Consider the following 21,724-nt stretch of genomic DNA (forward strand, 5'->3'; position numbering starts at 1 on the left):
ATTCATTTATTTATTCACTACACACAGGTAGCTAAGTAGCCTCTATGTGCCAGACACTGTTTTGAAGGCTGGGGATACAGTAGGATTTAAGGCAGATAAGAATCTCTGTCCTCATGAGCTTACATTCCAGTCTGGGGGAATCAGATAAATAAATCAGTAAGTAAAGTCAGTGTACTATTTCATGCATTACTAAGAAAGAAAAATAGTTGTCAATTACACTCTGACCTGTCATCTAGTATAAACTGCATCTTGATTCTAGACATTTGATAAAATGTGAAAATCATGTATACCCTAAAATCTGTAATACTGATAAATGTTAGGTGGGGGAACGCGCTGCAGAGAAAAATAACACGGGGGCAGGGGACAAGAGCGGAGGGGGAATGTAATTTTTAAATAGGATGGACGAAAGACCTCCCTGAGAAGGTGACATCTGGGTCAAGCCCACAATGAGGCGGGAGAGTGAGCCCTGTCCATCAGTATCTGGGAGAAGAGAATTCTGGTCAGAGGGGCCAGCAAGTGCAAAGGCCTGGGGCAAGGAGCATGATGGTATATTCAAGGGGAACAGGGAGGCTGGAGGAAGAGTCTGGGGATAAAATCTGAGAGATAACAAGAGACAGATCCCCGAGGGCCTTGGAGGGTAGGCAAGAGGCCCAGGAGTTGACTCCAGATGGACACAGAAGCGAATGTAAAGTTTTAGGTAGAGGAGTGGTAAGCACTGATTTGCAATTTAATAGGATCACTCTGCTGACTGTGTTGAGAGGAGATGAAGGGAGGCAAGGACAGACCAAGGAGACCCAGGAGAGACTGCTGCGCAATCCAGGTGACAGACAGCAGTGGGACAGGAGCAGCGCTAAGTGGCCGGGGTCTGGGGATCTTCTGAAGAGGGACCTGCCAGGAATTCCTGAAGGATTAGATGTGGAGCGGAGAGGAAGAGACAGGTCAAGGATGAGCCTGTGGTCTCTGGCCTGGGCAGTGGAAGAACAGAGTTGCTTTTAGCTGAGACAGTAAAAACACAGGAAGACAGATCAGGAGTGTGCTTATGGACAAGTTCATCTGAGATGCCTCCTGGGCAAGCAAGAGAAGATGTGGAACAGACAGCAGAGGTGTTATGCAGCTGCGAGTGGGGAGGCCCAGGCTGGAGCCATACATCTGACATGGTGTCTGAAGCGGGAGAATGAGATGAGATTACCAAGGTAGTGAATGCAAACAAACAGAAAAGGGGAGAGGGGCGAGTCCTGAGCCCTGACACACGGCAGTTGGGGAAATGAGAAGAATCAGCCAAGGAGACAGAGATGCCAGTGATGAGGGAAGAACACTGAGAGTGAGGTGCTGGGGAAGCCAAGTCAGGGCAAAGGAGGCCGAGGAGAACTCTGGGAGCAACTGAACCAAACACAGTCGACAGGCCAAGGAGGGTGAGGATGGAGAAGTGGCCACTGGGGTTAGCAACGAGGAGGCCACGGATGACCTCGGGGAGCACATTTCTAGCAGAATGATGATGGCGAAATCCCACGTGAACTGGGTTACAGAGAGAACAATTCACCTTTTGCTATAAAGGAAAGAAACAAAGTAGTAGCTGGAGGGAGAAATGGGTAAAATCTTTCTTTTTTTTTTTTTTTGTTTGTTTTTTTTGTTTCTTAAGAGAATTAATAGCCTGTTGGTGTACTGATAGGCCAGGCCCAGCAGAGGAGTGAAGACTGAAGAGAGGAAAGAGCCAGAAAATAACAGGTAGCGAGAAGTCGCCTCACATGGCAGTGGTGGGGGCCGACCTCAGAGCCAGGAGAAATGGCAAGAACCCAAGAACCGTGGGGAGCAAGGCCCTCAGCAGGGGGAGTATGAGGGTGGGAGAAGAGGCCAGAAGTCTGAGGACAGGGGAGAGGGTAAGAATTCGCCCCTGGGAAGGGGAAGGCAGTACCAGTGCTGAGAAGCATTAGGGCTCATGGGAGGTTTGTGACCACAATTTTAACAAGAGACCATACGGCATGGCTGTGTTTTAGTGCATGGGCGGAGAGTTCACTTTGACAGGGCTGGGTTTTCCCACGTGGGGATGGCAAGGTGAAAAAAGCCTCTTTGTTGTAATGGTTAACTATGGAATAGGAGGGGTGCCTGCGAAGTGGGCTTTCTTAACAGAACCTGCTCTGAGTGGCACTGAGCTTAGCAGCTAAGGGTGGACAACAGGGTGCAGCTGGAAAGCCTGTGACCCCGATTATGCCATGCTAAAGCATTCAGTAGAACAGTTGCCGGAGATAGTGGGCAAGGCAGGCTACGTGTTCATCCAAACCCATAATCCAGGTCTGTGGACAGGGGGGACGTGGTAACCACCTGAGAGGCGGGACAGTATGAAGGCTATGTGTAAAGAAGCTGCAACCAGGAAGCGGACTTCTCCACTTACTCGATGGATGACCTGGGCAGGTTACTTAGCCCTTTTGCGTCTTGATCCTTCATCTGTCAAGTGCAGGCAATCCTAACGCTTCTTCCTCAGGCCGCTGTGAGGGTTAAGGGAGACACTGCATGCAGATTTCTTAGCCCAGTACTACACACAGACGCTGCTCAGGATGGGTACCACTGTGGCAGCCTGGCTCATTAAGCAGCTCAAAGCAGACCAGGGATTCCCCAAACCCAGCAGTGTAGGGAGACCGCGTGGGAGCACACGGCCTTTCTAGTGTCTCACTTCCTCGCTTACTCCTCTAGCCACCAAAACACGGCAGCCCGACACTCTATATCCCCACAGGATACGGGAAAGTAGATTTCCCATTGGCCACAGACAGAGACAAGCCACAGTGGGATGAGCGCTTTGGCTGCTGCCATGGCAACCAGCAATGGCCACACTTCAATTAGGAAGGAGGAATAAAAGACATCCAATTAGGAGAAGAAAATAGGATTGAGTCTCTTCTCATTGAGGAATTCCCAGGGCTGAGGAAATGTTTCACAGAAGAGCCTGGGATTGGAAAAGCTTTCTGCTCTGGTGCCCAATATCTACCATGCTCACCAGTCTTCAGTCACTGTCCTACCTGTAGGTTCCAGGGAGCACCATGCTGGTACAAACACCAAGGGGCTGATGTGGGTGGGCTGCAGAAGGCGAGCTGCCTAGCTTCTAACTGCTCATGGCTCTTCTTGATTGTGTGACCTTGGGAAGGTTCTTTTACCTCTCTCTGCCTCAGTTTCCTCACTGATATAACAGTACTTGTTTTGTAAGATTTTAGTGAGGGTCAGATAGAGAAACTACACATAAGGGGCTTAGCTCAATGCCCACCACATAAACTGCATTCAATCTATGGATGCTATTGCATTACTGTCAGTAGTAACATCAACAACATAAATGGCAATGATGCTGTTTTGTACCCCAGCTGAGGAGAGCAGGGGACTGATAGTCAGTGAGCATCTAGTATGTGCAGACACACTGTTGTTTTACATCCTTGCTATGGGGACCAGCGGCAATCAGCAGTACTTGGGAGCTTATCAGAAATGCAGAATCTCTTGGTGCCTGCCCCACTACTGCCCCAGACTTGCTGAATCAGAATCTGAATTTTAACCAGAGCCCCAGGTAACTTGTGTGCATGTTCAAGTTCCAGAAACACAGCTTTAATGCTCATTTAATCCTCAGAGAACCATCTGTGAGGTGGGCAGTGTTAGCTGGATTTTACAGATAAGGAAACTGAGACTGAGAATTAAAGAGTCATAGGCAATGCAGCCTCGGGCACAAAGGATGAAACCCTGCAGTTCCATGGTTGACAAAGGGGCTTCCCGCCTCCTCGCTCCCTGCTCTCAATGAGTGTGCCAATGCTGTTTACCTGTGCAACAGTCCCTGCCTGGAACCCAAGACAAGCTTCACACTACAGCCTGTGTTTTCTCCAAGCCTTCTCCCTGAAATACAAGGTAGGCCAATCTCCAGAAGGACAGAAGGCTGGACAGACAGTCAGACAGAGAGACAGGCACAGCCCTCACCAGGCACTCCTCCAGATGGCTTCTGTCGGTGGTACAGACATCAACTCTTAAGGTCTTCTGGTGAAGGGCTGGATAGGACATGGACACCCAGAACATTTCATTGAACACGAGAGTGTCTGAGGCATCCAGGGGCCGGGTCCGGAATAGGCAGGTGGTGCTTTCGGAGCAGGGAAGGATAGCTACACGAATGTTCCTAGAGAGAGACAGAAGACAGCCTGAGTCAGCCTGGGTCTGGGATAATGTGTTGGGCTAAACTGTTGCCGCAAATCCCTAAGATAATAACAGTGGAGGAGTTTGTAATTTCTCAAGCAGTTATGCAGATATTTGTAAGGGAAGCAGAGAGGGCCCCAAGGATAACAATTGCTCTTCCTTCTCCCAAATCTCCAATCCTTAGAACCTCAAAGAGTATGGAACCTGAGGTCAACAGTGTGCAAACTTCTGTGCACAGAAGGATCAGCAAGATTATTAACACTCAGGAATCCTTATACAGCTGCTGGTAGGAAGGCAAAATGCTACCGCCCCTGCAGAGGGGAATGTGACAACCCTAACACAATTCCAGATGCACTGGCCTTGTGACCCCATTCACCTTGCTTCTAGACACTCTTCCACAAATACCACTGTACAAGTACCAATGAGATATGGAGAAGGTTACTTGTTCTGGCACTGTTTGTAAGAGCAAATGACTGAAGGCAATCCTAGTGTCTAATCTTCTTTATTCTGTTTGTCCTGCTTTCCTCCTGTCTTTCCCTTTCCCACATGTCAGAGACTCAGATGCTGGCCAGGTACAGACCTCAGAAATATAAGCTGCTGCTGCTGCCCCAATGCCTATCATCTAAAGGAGAAACCTGCAGGCAGGTGAATGCAATGAAACATAAACCCGGTCTGCCAAGGCAAGAGCCAACAGGCAAGTAGCACAGGTGTTTGCTGTATAATCAACTGTAAGGTAATACCCATCACGCCCTTCCAATAGAAGCACAGTGACAGGCGCAGGCTCTTGAGAATTTCAGGCCTCTTTCTGTGTGCAATATTTGAGCTTAGAGCAGATAATAGGGGCCATGACCCTCTTCTTCGTGAGGCTTCAAGTTCAAAGGGCAAGGATTTGCTCACCACCCCGCTCTTAGTGCTGGCACATGGTAGGTGCTCACAATGTGCTTGCGAAGGAACTGAAGCTGCCTACAGTGCTTCTCATTCCAGTCAGCGAGTTTGCCATCACGCTTGTATCCACATCCACATTCACAATACTGACACTGTGCATCACGGTCACACAGATGAAATATGCACGGGGCCCGATGGTGCAGCGGGCAAGGGCAGGAGAGAGTGCCCCCGGGGATGGCCGCAGAGGTTGAGAAGCTCATATAAACCCTGTCAGCCACATACTCACACTTTCTGGTCTTGTTGCAGCAACAGAGCAGAAAGGTTACTGAGCTGGATGATTAATATTGCAAATTGCTTATTCTTCTCATCGTACCTGAAATGGAGAGGGACATGTGGAGCACGTATGAGTAACACATTTCTCTCTCTCTTAATCATCCCAGACGTGGCTGCTGGCTGCTTGGGGGACTGTGGGGAACTTGAGAGCACAGGCCCAGTGCTTTGGGCCATGTAGGGATGCAGGTTCAGACCTGCTGGTCTGAATTTTTATTTTTATTATTTTTTTAAATGAAGTGTCAACTTAGATTTCCGTTTATTTATTTATTTTTTTACATTTATTTATTTTGAGAGAGACAGAGTGTGAGCGGGGAAGGGCCAGAGAGAGAGGGAGAATCCCCAGCAGGCTCCACGCGGTCAATGCGCAGAGCCCAACGCGTGGCTTCAACCCCATGAAACCGTGCCGTCATGACCCAAGCCGAAATTGAGAGTGGGATGCTCAACCGACTGAGCCACCCAGGTGCCCCTATCAGTCTGAATGTTTAAGGAGAAGCCAGAAGATTGTGCTGTGTGAAATCTCTTGATACTTGAATATTGGCAATTTCTACTAAAAATAATATTGTGGCCATCCTGCATCAAGGGAAAACACAGGAACAACAATCTGGGCTGCAGCCCCCAATGACTGAAACTTCAATGGGACAGTAAGCCAAAAAACCACAGCAACAATGGCCCCAAAAAACAAGGCACAGGAGGTCTTGGTCATGGTCTTGCTCTGCCACTGGCCAGCTCAGTGAGTTGGGGCAAGTAACAAGGTCTTCAAAGCCTCATTCTTCTCTTTGGTAAAATGTGGAGGTGAGAGGGAGGGAAAGGATTGGCCCTCTTTAGTTAGGAGGCCACAAGTGTCGGCAGGTCCTGCTGGTTCTGCCTTTCTCCCCTAGGCAGCCATGAAGGTCAAAACTGAGAAGATGCTGCTGACCACCCATGTGCTCCTGCCCTCCCAGTCACTTACTTCAGGGCAATCTGAACCCGGGTTGCACCCACTGCTTCGGATTCGTCACTGTCAAAAGCGGCAGCTTCTGAAGCACCCGGTCTGAGAGGCAACACAGGGAAGAAGGAGGGTCAGGCTTCCCTGCAGTCACCTGGGGCCAAAGTCATCTTCCAGAAACAGGGTTCCCTCTGGGAGGGCACAGTCGGGTCCTCAAGGAGGAAAGTCTGGGTCAGCTCAGACTCCCTGCAGATTCCGCCTTCCCACGACTGCTCGGGATTCCTGTCTTGAAGGGGCTGCACTTCCTCCAGCATGAACTCCCCCAGCCATACGCTTCTTAATGGCAATCGTGGAACTGGCACTCCCGCGAATGTGAAGTGCTCCCAGCCCCAGGAGGAGCAGCACTGTCTGCATCTTCAGCCTATACCACACAGGGCTGAGTCACCTGGCCATGCCCTTCTGTGGGTTCCTCCCACATACCTGAGGGGGCCCAGGCTCTGCATACTCAGACTTCCCAGAGACAGTCAAGACTCAGGGACCCACCTCTGCACAGAAGCCTCATACACACCACTGTCCCCGGCCACGGATTCATCTGACACAGCAGCTGACACACAGGCCACTTTCAGGCTGCACCCCTGGGCTGTATTCACAGCTGGAGAAAGGAAGGATGGCAAGACAGGATTCAGAAACCAGGACACTGTCTTTGCAACACACACTTATGATCTACCCTCTGCCCCAAGAGAGTCCTGCCAAATACCACCACTGAACTCGACAGCAAGGTCCTGCCTTCCTTTGGGGTGAAGGAAGGGGTAGCGGATGATTCTGTGTTTAGCATCCCAGACTTGGAAGCCAAACTGCATGGGTTCAAATCTCAGCTCCACCACTTACTGCTTCATGACACTGGGACATGGATTTCACTTCTCGAACCCTTGGATTCCTTATCTGCAAAATGGGAATAACAACACTTACCTGGTAGGGCTGCTGGGGGGACTCAATGAGACATTATAGGAAGTCCTCAGTACAGAGACTGGTGCAGGAAAACGCTGTAAAATTCAGCACCACTATCCTTATTGCAACGGTCATTCCCAGCACTATGGTGATGCCTTCTAGATCAATCCCTACACACCTGGGGCGGGGCGGGGCAAAGTAACAACTGCTGGACCCTTGGGAGGGGCAAGTGGAAGAAAAGGGGAAGATTTCAGCATGAGCTATCCTGCTCTGCCTGTCCCATTCTACTCCTAACTCAGCTCTCCAGCTCCCTCCCCTTGATGGAGGGCCTCAAAGGTCTCTGACCCAGGGCTCAGACCAGGCACTTGGCTCATGCTGCACATTCCTTCCTTCTTCAAGTCACAAGCGCTGGAGGCGTGGCAGGCCAGGCTCAGAGCTACCAGCACGGATAGGAAGGCTCCTGAGCTCCATGCAGTGGGGGGGGGGCAAGACCAGATTCAGGCCCTTCGACCCCACAGCTGGCACTTCTGACTGCCTGCTGTGTGCCAGGCCCTGGGGCAGCCTGGAGAAGAGGCTGGGGATGGGCCAGGCTGGGGAAAGGGATGGTGACATTGAGCCTGGGAGAAGCAAAGTGGCCATCTGGGTGCAGCTCTCCCAACCCGTGTTCCATGCCTGCTGCGGCCAGCGGAGACCTCCCGCCTTCAGACCCATGCATCTCCACCCTTCACTAAACCACTTAAGGAGATTAATTTGTCTGCTGACTGAACAGCGGCACTAATCACATAACCTGCTTAGTGTCGAGCTCAGCCTGGCATCGCTCACTGCAGGGACGGCTTTTGGAGATGGCATGAAGGGAATGCCATCCTGAGACATGTGTGGTCCTTGGCCCACAAGCACTGAGGACACTCTGGGGGAGAGAAGGAGGGTCACTCCCAGCACCTTGCTGGGTCCCTGACTTGGCTTATTGCCAGCCTTTGACAGAATGTCAAGAGCTCTTCTGGAGCCTCATTACAGGTTCCACCTGCACTCACTCCTCTCCAGGGGACAATTTTCTGAAGTTTGCCACCTGCTGTAGTAGGAAGCTGTTTTTATTTTTGTTTGAGAGCACTCAGCAAGACTCCCTTCCTGATGAGGGAGCCCCAGGGATCTCTCGGCACCTCTTCTAAGGAAATGGCTGGCAATCACCCAGCAGACCCTTTAATTAACCAGGAAATCTCGTCTCCCCCCTTCCCCCCCCCCCCCCCCGCCCTTGCACACGAAGAGATAATTCTGGGCATAGCGGCAGCCCTCCTGCCCATTTCTGGAGCCTTATGGCTGAGATGGGTCTAGCTTCTTCCAGCTGGCATCACAAGGAGCCAAGAGCAGGAGCCCTGTGTGCACGAAGCCAGCACATGTCTTAGTGTGGGTTCTGGGCAGGTGGTCCTGACCGTATCTTGTATACCTATACTCAATAAATCATGGCCAGGAAAGCCTTGGAGCCCCAGGGCACCCTGCTCACAGTTCTGACCTTCACATCAGATGGGCGTGGTGGGGCCAGTGAGCACCAGAAGTGTCCCAGGAATAAACACACAGGGCTGCCTCACATCCTGAGAGGAGTGTGACAACAAAGAGGTTGGGTTCTGGGGTCAGGAAAACCCAGATTCCAATCCCTTCTTTCCCACTTGCTGGCTGGGGGACCTACAGCAAGTGATATCACCTCTCTAAACCTCTGTCTCCTCATCTGTGAAATGGGCATAACAGAAGTAACCTATTTCACTGTATAAACCACACAGCCCGTCACACAACATACCCCAATAAAATGTAACTATTATAATATATGCTGGCTGCTAAAGAATTTTTCTCCTAATAAATCATAACTGTCACCATCATCATCTTCTGTTTTAGAGACTCCTACCTGAATCTCAATCTATACCAAAATATTTTTTCTGACCCCATGCAGAGTGGGAGCCAGATCCTGTCATTCCCTGGCTTCAAATGGTCATATGGGTCCTTGCTGCTATTAGGATAAAATCCAAACTCCTTACCATGGCCCACCAGGCCTTAAATGACTGGGCCCTTCCTGATTCTCCGGTTTGCTGGTGACCTCTAACCTGTGGCCTCAGAGATTTTGCTCTTACTTTTCCCAAAGCTGGCTCCTTCTCACCGTTTAAATGCTCACCCAAATGTCGTCTTCCTTCACAACCCAGTCTGAACTGGCAGCTCCACCCCGACCTGAGAGGCCCCATCACAGCCCATTTTGTTTTCCTCCTAGGGCCTTTACTGCTCTGGTTGTATAGTTAATGTCTGTGCCTTCAATGGCATGTAAGCTTCTTGGGGACAGGGACCTGGAGCTTGCCAGTCTTCCACACTGTGTCCTTGTGAGTCACCCTGTGCCTGGCACATGGCCCATATGCTGACTGAATAAATGAAGGAATCCATGTACAGACATTAGCACAAGATCTGGCATTTAGTTTTAACAGATGCTTAATATCAATTGAATGAATGGATCCATCATGGAAAAACTCTTAGCCCGGGACCTGGAACGTAGTGAGTACGTAAAAATAATGTCTCCTGAATGAATAAATGGACTGATATACACATAAAGCCTGGGCAGATAGAAAGCAGTCAGTAAATGGCCCTAATTATCACTGGTGTCTGCACTCAGGCCTGAGTGCAGTTCCTACCCTGCCCGCCCCCCCCCACCCCCGCTCATGGTTCCCCTCTGTACCTTGGCCCAACTGTTTGCCCTCCGTTCCTGGTTCCTCCGGCTGGTACCTCTCCCGGGTGCCACTGCCAAGGCTCAGTTCACAAAGAGTGGCACTCAGCTCCGGGTCGTCAAACTCCAGGGGGCTCAGGAAGGTGTCTCCAGCCAGCAGGGGGTCAGCAATGAGAGGGGAGCAGGGCGGGGACGGAGAGGAGAGTGAGGAGCGGGGGGACAGGGAGGTCATGGACTTTGGGGTGCCAGACAGGGAGCGCAGGGCCTGCAGGCGGCTGCCCCCCTCCGCCTTCTGGGTCTTGGCCACCTCGTCCTCATGGATAGTGGTGATGCAGCCTGAGGGCCGGAAGCCCGTGGCCCCCTCCAGGAGCAGAAACTCCACCTTGCTCTGCAGCTCCGAGTCCAGCTGCTCGAAGGGGTCATAGTAGAGATCAGTGAAGCTGGCTGAGGTGGAGGAGTCCAGGCTAGAGGCGGCTAGGGAGCCCCGGCTGGATGCGAGGGATCCAGGACTGCTGCCTGAGGAGAGGGACTGCATGCTGCTTGAGAGGCTGGGGGCACGAAGACAACAGAGGGTGAGGACACACAGAAGGAAATGGGCTACCCTGAACCTCCTTCTTGGCTCTGAGAAGCCCTACGGCTGCTCGGAACACTTAATTTTGTTGGACCCTCTTGACAGTCTCCAGGGGAGACCATGCACCCCCATTTCACTAAAAAGGCATCCTGAGAAGGCCACATAATCAGAAAGTGGCAGAAGGGGGATTCCAATCCAAGTCAGCGGCCTTAAAAGTCCACTTTTTCCCGTTTGCCAAACCTCCACTGGCCGTAGTCCATTTTTACGCTATGTTTCCTTGTATGAATCCAGCCCTATTTCTTGATATTTTTCTTCAAATAAACTCACTCTTTACTCTTCAACACATTTATTTTAAAAGGAAACTTTACACCCTAAGTGGGATTGGAAAAGCAGCATCATTTACGACAAATAGAAGGCAAGGGTTAAAAATATCTGATGGAACAAAATATATTAAATTCCAGGGATACGCTGTTGCCCACTGAGGCCCAGGCCTGAGGCCTGCTCTCTCTGCGTTGGCAAAGCAAGTGGGCAGATATTAGAGATGTGAATGGCACCTGACAGGGGGGGTCTTCTCCTCGGTGCTGTCAGGGGGGCTGAGGGCACCATAGTGCAGACAGGTGAGGGACCCTGCCCTGGCCATGCCACACCAGCCTCAAGTCCACCAGCCTAACCAGCTGCCCACTGTGCTTCCAAATGTCCACACTCAAGCCATGGAGGACCCAGGAAGGGCAGAGCCTGGGCGACCTCAGGATGCTGGTGTCTGGCTGTCCCCAAGGCCACACTCGTGGCCCACCGCTCACCTTTTCAGCTGGGAATGCAGAGCTGCTACCTGCCGGGTGGCTTCCTCCAGTTCTCTCACCAGCTGGTTCCTCTTACTGTTTAACTTTAACCTGAAGGAAGAGAAAGCATGAGTGGGGAGCACAGGGCGGGGGGTGGGGGGGAGGAATCCAGCCTCCATCTTCCTAGATGAAGAATCACAGGCATATACGTGTGAAGATGTACATGCAGATCCACAGACACACAAGAATTTTCTGGGAGTGTTTTACTATGATCTTTGGGGGAGATATGGCCCCCACATATGATCCTATAGGAACTGCTATATTCGTCACCTACTATATACCAGGCACTGTGCTAGGAAATGGGTAACACTGCCTTCATTCATTTGTACAAGAACCCTGCACAGCAAAATGGTTTTTACCACTTTACATATGAGGAAATTGAGGCGCTTAAGAGTTAAATAATTTAATGCTGGAGGATTAGTGGTAGAATTAGAATTCCACCCAAGCAGCCCTCCCTTCTCCTCCTTCCTTCCCATCCATTGGCCCCTACTCACCCACCAATATTTGCTTAGTGCCTACCTCATACGAGAACCTGGTGGCACTTGGCACTAGGGATAAAGATATAAGCAAAACAGAACTTGTTTCTGCACTTATGGAGCTCACATTCTGCTGGGGAGGGTGGGGGAGGACACACATTAAAAAAATACTCAAATATCAAATATCTAATGAACATACTGTGTGTCAAGGTTTAGGAATAAAAAGTATGGAATAGTGGAAAAGAACACAGGAGAGACCCAATTTAGACTAGCAGGTGGGATTCTTGGAGCAAGTGACTTTGTGGCTCAGCCTGTGCTGTCCTGAGCTCCCTGGGCTCACAGTTGGACCTTTCATAGCTTCCCTGGCAGCTGGGTAGGTGGGGCATGGGACCAGGTTCTGGCCAATAGGAGGTGAGCAAAGGATGCGCATCAGGCTGAGGTGGTTAAGAGATGTTGGTGGATCTTCCCCACTGCTCCCTGGAGGGCTCTAAAGGAGCTCATGCCACAGACGGAAGAGCCAGGGTCCCTGAATGACCAAACACACATAAGGCTGCCTATCAGCCAGGAAAACTTCTACTGTATTTAGCCATAGAAATTTAGGGGGTTGTTTCCTGCAGCAGGTGGCCTCTCCTGACTAGTAGAGAAATTTAAGCTAATATGAAGGATGGGCAGGAGTTGGCCAGGAAAAGCGCAGGGGAAAGAACATTCCAAGAGGGGAATCACAGCAGGGACCTCTTTCATTTTAAATTTTTTTTTTCAACATTCATTTATTTTTGGGACAGAGAGAGACAGAGCATGAACGGGGGAGGGGCAGAGAGAGAGGGAGACACAGAATTGGAAACAGGCTCCAGGCTCTGAGCCATCAGCCCAGAGCCCGACGCGGGGCTCGAACTCCCGGACCGCGAGATCGTGACCTGGCTGAAGTCGGACGCCTAACCGACTGCGCCACCCAGGCGCCCCAGGACCTCTTTCATTTTAAAGACATCATGGCTGCTGTGAGGAAAATGGGCAGGAGGCTGTGGATGGGAGACAGGGACAAGAGTTGGGGTGGCTATGATGGTGTGCTTCAGATGGAGCAGACAGAGAAAGGTCATGGGCTGGATGAGGGGCAAGGCCGAGGGAGTTAAGAGGAAGACTGTGAGGTCCCTGCCACTAGCAACTGAATGGATCTGAGATGGCTTCTGTCGGGATGGGAGAGTGATGGGCAGAGCAGCCCAGGGGAAGGGAAGAGTTCCCTTATGGATGTGTGGGTATGAACACTGAACAGGTGAGCTGTTGTAAATGTGGGGGACCCCCATCACATGATGACCACATGAAAAAGATGACCATCTTCTATGGACCAGATTGTGTCCCCTTACCCCCAAAGTCATATACTGAAGTCTTAATAACCTAGTACCTCAAAATGTGACTGTACTTGGAGATAAGGCCTTTAAAGAATTAAGGTAAAATGAGGTCATATGGATGAGTCTTAATCCAACATGACCGGTGTTCTTATAGGAGGAGATTAGGACACAGACATGCATGCAGAGCGGACCATGTGAAGTCATGGTAGATGTTCATGTATGGATGGCCACCTTCAAGCTAAGGAGAGAAACTTCCAAAGAAACAATCCTGGCAGCACTCTGGTCTTGGACTTCAGGCTCCAGAACTGTGAGACAATACATTTCACCTATTTTGTGGTACTTTGGTGTGGCAGACCTAACAAACGAATGTACTGCCTTAGGATAAAATATAGTGGGGGGAAAAAAGGGAGGGCCCAGGACTAAGCTCTGAGTATAAACAGCACAACAAGTTGAATGGACCAGCAACAGTTGGCAAAGGAACCTGAGAGAATGAGCCCAGAAGGCCCAGAGAAGATGCAGGGAGTGTGGTGGAGTGTCCTGGAACTTGGGAGCAAAGATCTGCACCAAGGCAAGTCTCATATCTGATACTAAAGCCCAATTCAGTAACTATCTCCCTGGAGGCAAAATCCTTGCATTTAGAAGTAACCACTGGATATAGGCCCATCTCTCAGGTTCTCTCCTGAGATCCTGCATGGAGGGCAGCTTGGATGGGCTCTAAGCAGTGTGCTGGCTCCAGGAATGGCTCCCTCTAACCCCTGGAGTGAGCCCACTCTAAGGTCCCAGGATCTGACAGGGAAGGGGCTCCATCAAGCAAGGCTGTGCCCTAGCAAATGCATGATGTGGGCTGCCCTCGTGTATCCGCTAGATTTATGGTTCTCAGTGTGTGGTCCACAGACCTCCTGTAGCAGAAAGGAAGGAGTGCTTATTAAATGCTCAATCTTGGGGCCTACTTTGATCAACTGACTCAGAAAGTGTGGGGCAGGGCTCAGGAATCTGCATCTCCATTAGGACTCACAGGTGATTTTTAGGCACACTAAGGTTTATGAGCTGCTGCACTGGTTGGAGGCTGGACGTTGTATCTCCCACAGACAAATGTGTTCCACTGTCGGCCTCATATCCCCTTATGCCACCCTGCTAGAGAAGGAATGACTGACCCGTTTGCAGAGCACAGCCAATCCGGCCTACGGCCTGGGAAAAAGAGTTCATTCTCATGGGAAAACCTAATCATGCCATCCCTCCACCAACACAGGCTCTGCAATGAAGACCAGAGCTTGCTCTAGACAACTGAGCAAGGTGGTGAGGGACTCGACATGGTCCTTGGCCAGCTCAATCCCTGGCGCTATTCTTCCAGAGTCCTGCTAAGGGCTGGTGGGGCAGGCAGCAGACCGGCAGATGGAGCCCATAATGAATAAAATCCTCGACTCTCAGTGGAATGGACAAGACCGTGGGATCTCCTGACTCTCTGTAAGACCAAGCCAGGGCTCACCATTTCTACCTGCATTTTCCTGTTTTCTGGGAGAAAGATCATAGAGACGTGTTCTGGCAGTAAATGCAGGTCACACTGGAGCCCAGCTAGGATGCCAAGGGGACTGGGAATCGGGTGGCCTCAACTTCCTGTGCACAGGGGCGTAGCTGCCAGCAGCAACATGCAGGTGCCGAGGCCTCCTAGCAGAGGTGTTGGGCTTAGCAGGACATATGGCATTTGTGTGTGATGCCTGGCACATGCTGGGAAGCCACGGACGCATCAGCGTGGAAGTAGGAAGAGGATCCAGAAGGTGGAGCTAGAATCCCCACGAGCTGTGGCTCACTACCTGGGGTGCTGGTTAAAAATGCAAGAGCTTGGGCTACATCTCAGGCCTGGGGAATTAGTCCCTGGGGAGGAGTCCAGGGAGTCCACACTCTAACAAGCACCCTTTGTGACTGCACAGCAGCTCTCAGAAGTGGTGGTGAGGGCCCACGGAAAGGGAGGGGGGGGGCATGGGGTGCAGGGATGTCTGACTGTGACTGATCTGTGATTGAGGTTTGGCAGGTCTGTGGTTCCTTCCTGGGTATGTCTATTCCTGTCCATCTCAAAGGCCCCTTGAGTGGAGAGGCTGATGTGTGAGGGTGAGGAGCATCATACGCTCAGTTGGAGGCTGGGAGGAGACAACGAGAGAGAAGAGAAAGGAACATAAGAAACAAAAGACAGAAAGAGACCTAGACAGAGAATAGCAGAGTCCAGGGGATGAACACATACAGAAAAACACGGGACTAGAAGCAAAGAGCTGTAGACACAGACAAGAGATTGCTGGGTTGGTTTTCTCCTCTCTCCTCTGGAGGGTGATCAGAGCCATCAGCACTGTCCCTACCCTTCCTGAGGCTCTCTCCTCTTCCTGCCCACATGCCCCCCCAGCTTCCCTCTGCACATATCTCTGGGACCTCTGGGCTGCCTGGCTCAGCCACTGCTGTGGGGTGGGGATTCTGGCTTCCCTGGACTGGCTGTGTAAACTTGCCATTCTCAGCGGCAATCGGACCTTTGAAAGACAGGGCTGAGACAATAATAAAAGCCCTTTTGACTGGGCAGTGGCCTCAGCAAGCATGGGCCCCAGAGCCAGCAAGCCTGGGTTCTAATCTCAGCTCTGCCATGTGGTGGTGTTGACCGAGCCTCGGTTTCCTCACCTATAAAATAGAGAATAGTCTCAGGGCTGCTGAGAGATTTAAATGAGATGATACAGGATACTGGGTCTAGCACATAGTGGCGGCTTTTGCCTGTAGCATAGAAGTCTCTAAGATAACCTCCAATCCTACTTTCAAGAAACCAAAATTATAGCAGGCAAGAGCCTCAAATCACAATCTGATCCAACTGCCTGCCTTCAGACTATATAGGTATTCAATACGTAGTTATAGTTTTTTTTCCCTATCAGGCAACTGAAGTCCATATTGGTCAATGACTTGCTCAGGGTCAGCAGTGGGATGGGTTTCTTTTTTGATCCAACAAGGAGTAAGGCTGCCATGAAATGTGTTCTCTTCAGCTGCTGGCAGTGAGCATCATCAACAGTGAAAGGTTCCCCATGGAATCTGTAGAGTCTGGGAATAAGTGAGGGACCCAGGGGACTGTTAGAAGAGGCCAGAAGATACACGCAGAAGCCTGGCAAGGGTGTGCGTAGGCTGGCTAACCATTTATTCAACTAACACTGGAGGTACGAGGGTATATAGACACAAGCCTTCTGCCCAAAGTATGCAGCCCCAGGGAGAGCAGGACAGAGTCTTGCTGCTGACGATTTCTAGCAGGTGCTTCAAGGGCTGCAAAACACCAATTATGGAAGCCCTGTCCTACTCCTCCTCCACTTGTCTGGTGGTGGGTCACCCCATCAGCCATCCCTTCCAGGGGAGGATAGAAACACTTCCTGGTAGCCATTCTGAGAAAGGGCTTAAGGATAAATGGACTCTGCTGTGCTTACAAGAGGCCAGGCAGAGGCTGGTCAACGTGACCCCTCGGGCACCCTACCACGCGCAAGGGGGGTTTATTCAGGTGCTGGAGTTGGATGTCAGCTGGGTGCTAGAGAGCTCAGAAGGCTCCCGAAGGGGAGATGCAGACAGCGCACATCCAGGCCCCTAGGACTCCTGGCCCGCTTCCACTGGGCTGGAGGCAAGTTTACCTGCTTTATAAACTGGGCTTCTGCCTCTGATTTCATTGGAAAAGAGGAATTTCCTTGCTCATTCTTGCCCCCAAACACAAATGCGCATGCACGCACACATACACAAACACACACACGTACGTGAAAATCACTACCTTTGCTTCTAAGCTCCTTAAGGGTAGGTACCTTGCTCACTAAAGTCTGCTGCCTAAAAAAGTGAAAGTAACTAGAATAGATTTTAAAGGCACTGGGGCAGGGATTGTGACTTATTAATTTCTGAATCCTCCAAACTGCCTTGCACGGAAAATATGTACCAAAAAAGCCCATTTCTCAAATAAATGAATAAACGATACCCTGACGGACAGAATGAAAGAATGAATGAGAAGCTGAGGACTGCAGGGCCTGCCCTGAACACAGGGTTGTGTTCTGTGCATGCAGGTGTGGAGGCTGGGGAGACAGTGAAGGAAATCAAGTCTGTTATCCAGAGAACATAAACCAGTAGCTTTTGGGTTAAACCAAGCCCACAGATGAAGGTGATTTAGCCTTCACAATATTACTAAAAGTTATTAAATTAGTTGTCAATAGTTAAAAATACAGACAATTCTTTTCTCGAAATATGGGGACCTCTGGCAGCCTAAGGCTTGAATTCCCACCAGCCAGTGGTGGGAGTTGGCACCCACGAGGGACAAGGGGGGGTTCTGTGCACTCCAGTGGGACCCAATCTATCAGCAGGTGGGCCTCCAGCATTTGTATTGCCTGTTTGGCTCCTATCAGTATCTCATTCTGCACCCGCATCGAAATTAGTGTTTTTCAAAGTACAAACTGCAACCCCTTAGCATGAGGTGAAATCAATTTAGCGGGTCATGTTGTCATGTAAAGGAATGCAAGAGAGAAAATATCAGAGGGCTATCACACATAGTAAGAGTATACATGCTCTATTTTGTCCCTATCATGTGAGTCACTGTCACCGAGTTGGCAAATGACTACTCTACATTACATAGGGTTGTGTGGCTTACGTTAGTCAGAAGATAATTTCTGAAAACCTGCACCCGAGCAGACTTTTTGGTGCTGCGATTCCCTGTATAAACTCCTAGGTATCTGGTATTCCGGGTGGTGAATCATTTCCCCCAGTTTGCTACTTTAGCAAGTTGCAAGATTTCTACACTGAGTGTTCTTAGAGAGGAGCCCTTACGCCCCAGGTGGTCCCTCTCACCCCTCCTGCTTCCGTGGAAGATAGACCCAGGAGGGTGGGTCCCAGGCCCCTTTTGGCCCCAGCCCAGCCCCACCTCTCTGTCAGCGCTTTGCTCTGGGTGTCCCGGGCTGCCTGCAGGTCCTTCTCCAGCCGTTTCCGGGCCATCTCCAGCTGCTCCACCTCCCCCTGGGTCCACTTTCGGGGGCTGATGAAGCGCATCTCCTTCAGCAGCTCCTCCTTCTCATTGATGAGGATCAGCCGGTCCCTTTCGGAGTCTAGCACTCCGGGCCAGGCCTCACTGTCAAGCTTGGCCAGCTGGATCTTCAGGTTGGCGATCCTGTGGGCGAGAGGGGAGCATGACAGGTGTGCCCAGCGGCACTGTGGGAGCAGGGTAACAGACTGTGTTTCCAACGTTATGAGGTACCAGGAGCCATGACATCCTCAGAGCAATCTTTGGCAATGACTGTCTTCCCTTGGACCAGCAGGCCATCTCAAGGAACATATTTTCATCTAACAAACACAAATGGTGCCTACCGTGTGCCAACAGTGAGTAGGCTCTGCAGGGGTGGGAACGGGATGTAAACAAAGCAATGTCCTTGCCCTCAGGGATATTAAGCCTGGTAGAACAGAGAGCTGGATTCATCACCAGGCAATAGCCTCCTACCGCCAGCTATGTGACCTTGGGCAAGTCACTTCATCTCTCTGGAAGGAACAACAAAGGCTCCTTTGTCATGGGGTTGTGGTAGAAGGTTTTTAGACATATTCCATGAACTCTCAAAGCACGGTATTTGGTACATAGTAAGCACTCAAATGAATGTTTCTGCTGCTATTGTTATTACCTGGTCTAACCACTTACTAGGTATATAACATTGGGTAAACTCCCCAAGACTTGTTCTGAAAATGAGCAATAATGTGCTCAGAGTGTCTGGCACATAACTCGTGCCCAACCAATGGCAGTCATGGACCCACTACAATGACAGACAGCAAACCCTGAAATTGGTAACTGTATGTTCCTAGCCCAAAGAATGGTGTCAGCACAGTGTGGTATAACCAACTGTGGATTTGGGGTCAGAGGCCTTCAGCCAAAGTCTTGGCTTTGGCCTTGACAGAAGGACCATCCTTTTTTTTTTTTTTTTTAAATGTTTATTTTTATTTTTGAGAGAGAGAGAGAGAGAGCAAGCATGAGCAGGGGAGGGGAAGAGAGAGAGAGGGACATATGGAATCAGAAGCAGGCTCCAGGCTCTGAGCTGTAGCATAGAGCCAGATGTAGGGTTCGAACTCACAAATCATGAGATCATGACCTGAGCTGAAGTTGGACGCTTAACCAACTGGACCACCCAGGTGCCCCTATAAAAAGACCATTCTTAAGAAATCATTTTGGTATCATAAACTTCTAGTACACTGCCTGGTACACTGTAGGCACTTATTAAATGTTAAAAGGAAGGAGGTGGGAGCTCAATCCCTTAACTTTTTTGAGATGCAGTACCCTCACCTGTGAGGTGGAACATGCAAGGTGGGTTATGAGAACTGACTGAAAACTTATCATAAAGAGTTCTTTATACATTGCCAAGTGCCCATACAGATTAGGTATAATTACCTTTGGACCAAGAAAGATTCACAATATAACTAAGATTATTGCTACAAATATCCAAAGAAATCATGATGTGACCCTTTAGGATTCAGCCTTTGCAAAAAGGGCTTTCAGCTATCACATCCTAGCCTCACCTGATCCATAAAGGGTGGTAAGAAATGGCAGTGAATCTGTTGGACAGATGTCTAGAAATAGGATATGGTTCACCTAAGACTGCAAGTCATAAACGTGGCCAATACATGTTGAGAGCCCAGGTCTCTGGACTCCCAGCTCAATCTTATCTGCAGATATGTGGCCCAACTGTTATTTTATAAAAACATCATTAGGGTCAAAATCTCCACACTGTGCAGTAAAAATCCCATGCAGACAAACACATCTAGGTTTGCTCATTGCCCAGCCAAATGTATCAGAGGGATTCTTAGAGTTGATTAATTTAAATTCCGCATTCACAAAGAGAGTAATCTGGGATAACTTGGTAGCTTCCACCACTCTGAGGATGGAGTGGCATGGACAGGTCTGGCGGGGGCTCCATTGCGCACAGTACACTGAAGGCTTGATCGATGCTTACATGTACTTTGTAGTGGTGCTTTCCCAGTGTTCCTTAACCTTCAGGCCACCTTTGGTGAAGCTGATGAAACTACTAGACTCACTCTGCAGAAATGCACATGTGACAAAACGTGGCACACAGACCTTTCATTACAGCTACCTGCCCTCCTACCTGGAGTCCTGCAGCCTGTTTTCCATTCAGTGGCTGCTCTATCCTTGACACTTAAACTACCTCTGGGTGAAGAGTGAGGCTCAAAGCTGGATTATAGCAGATGAGCCAGGAAGCTTTGTGATGGGAAGTTTAATGGTTCAACCTCAGAGGGAAGATTTCAATTCTTCAGTCTCTCCAGAATGGATCTTCTAATATAGGCATCATTGCAGACTGGAATATATCCAGGGTTCAGAGTGGTCCCCCTTCAGAGGGGACACGTGGCTGTCCAAATGCAGAAGTCTTGTTGTGTTGCTGGGCCTCTAGGGGGAGCTGAAATAATGCACAGTGTTTTTTTTCTACCTGACCAGTATCCAATTTCTCCTCCTTCTGTTAACAACACTCCCAAGTTTTCTTTGGGATATCACTCCTCCAATACTTAAGTCTTTTGGTTCCCACAAAGCTGACCTCAATCCCCTTCCCAGAGTTGGGCACATGACCCATGCCTGGACCTTCAGAGAATTCTAATTCCTCCAACGCTGCAACAATAATTGGATCACTAGGAAAAGCCAGGGAGCCTCAAGCCTTAAACCTGTTAAATCTGTTGGGATAGGTAGGTCCTCCTGCTGCTGGGGTTGCTAACCTGATAGTATGTAACTCTAGAATTGCTGGGGGTCACCTTTACATTTTGAAAGGAAAGTCTGTCAACACAAAGGCAAGCAGGGTAGAGAAAAGAAGAGAAACTGAGTTTATGTAACCTGATTTGAATCCCTGGATCCAGCTGTGTCTGAAGCTGGTTTATCCTAGGACTTTGGAATTCAATAAGCTGACAAATTCCCTTTTTTATTTCTTCTACTTTCTATAGGATTTCTGTCATTGCTGCAAAGGGTTTTGCTGCTCACACAGAGTTGGCAGAGGGGCAGAACTAGGCACTGCCACACCCTACGTGGCCTGGCTTAGAATGCCATGGGCCAGGCAGTGTAACCTAAGGAGGAATGGAGGTGATATTCCTAGCTTTATTCACCATTATGCTCTGTGGGTTCTTACCCAGTAAGGCTGGCCCTGTGCATAGGAAGCTCACAGACTTGGAGCCAGATTGTCCAGAGTTCAAATTCTGACTCCATCATCTTGAAAAGTCATGATCTCATATTTGACCTTTCTCTTCTCTAACATGGAAATCATATAAGATGTGCTATAAGGTTGCTTTTAAAGTTAAATGAGATGATACACATACAAATGCTTTAATACAACACCTGGCCCATAACAGATGCTCTAAAAACATCAGGTTTGATTATTGTTTTAATTTTATTTGTGGCAGTGGAACCCAACTTCTTAGGAGACTGTGAAGCCACAAAATATCTAGTCACTGGGATCTACACTGTTTATAAGCACAGCTTGCTCCCAGTTGGGCAGGAGACACTCAAGTGTTCAGTATCCAGAGGTTTTTCTCCTATTGCTAAAAC

The 21,724-nt window shown here is 49.8% G+C and overlaps 1 protein-coding gene across 2 annotated transcripts in view; it reads right to left on the bottom strand.

Annotated features, from left to right (window-relative positions):
* WWC1 (WW and C2 domain containing 1) overlaps nt 1–21,724 on the bottom strand; it is a 153,896-nt gene that overhangs the window by 27,104 nt on the left and 105,068 nt on the right. For both annotated transcript variants that reach the window (XM_047073130.1, XM_047073140.1), the window contains exons 9-15: nt 18,071–18,313; nt 11,310–11,399; nt 9,951–10,486; nt 6,839–6,947; nt 6,320–6,400; nt 5,324–5,410; nt 3,943–4,135 (exon numbers count right to left, since the gene is read on the bottom strand). In XM_047073130.1, the coding sequence (XP_046929086.1) occupies nt 3,943–4,135; nt 5,324–5,410; nt 6,320–6,400; nt 6,839–6,947; nt 9,951–10,486; nt 11,310–11,399; nt 18,071–18,313 (1,339 nt within the window). The remainder of the gene's footprint in view (nt 1–3,942; nt 4,136–5,323; nt 5,411–6,319; nt 6,401–6,838; nt 6,948–9,950; nt 10,487–11,309; nt 11,400–18,070; nt 18,314–21,724) is intronic.

This window comes from Lynx rufus, unplaced genomic scaffold, assembly GCF_022079265.1.
Source record: "Lynx rufus isolate CCGP_SWC_20201006 ecotype Redwood Valley unplaced genomic scaffold, mLynRuf1.p SCAF_1, whole genome shotgun sequence".
Taxonomy (NCBI): Eukaryota; Metazoa; Chordata; class Mammalia; order Carnivora; family Felidae; genus Lynx; species Lynx rufus.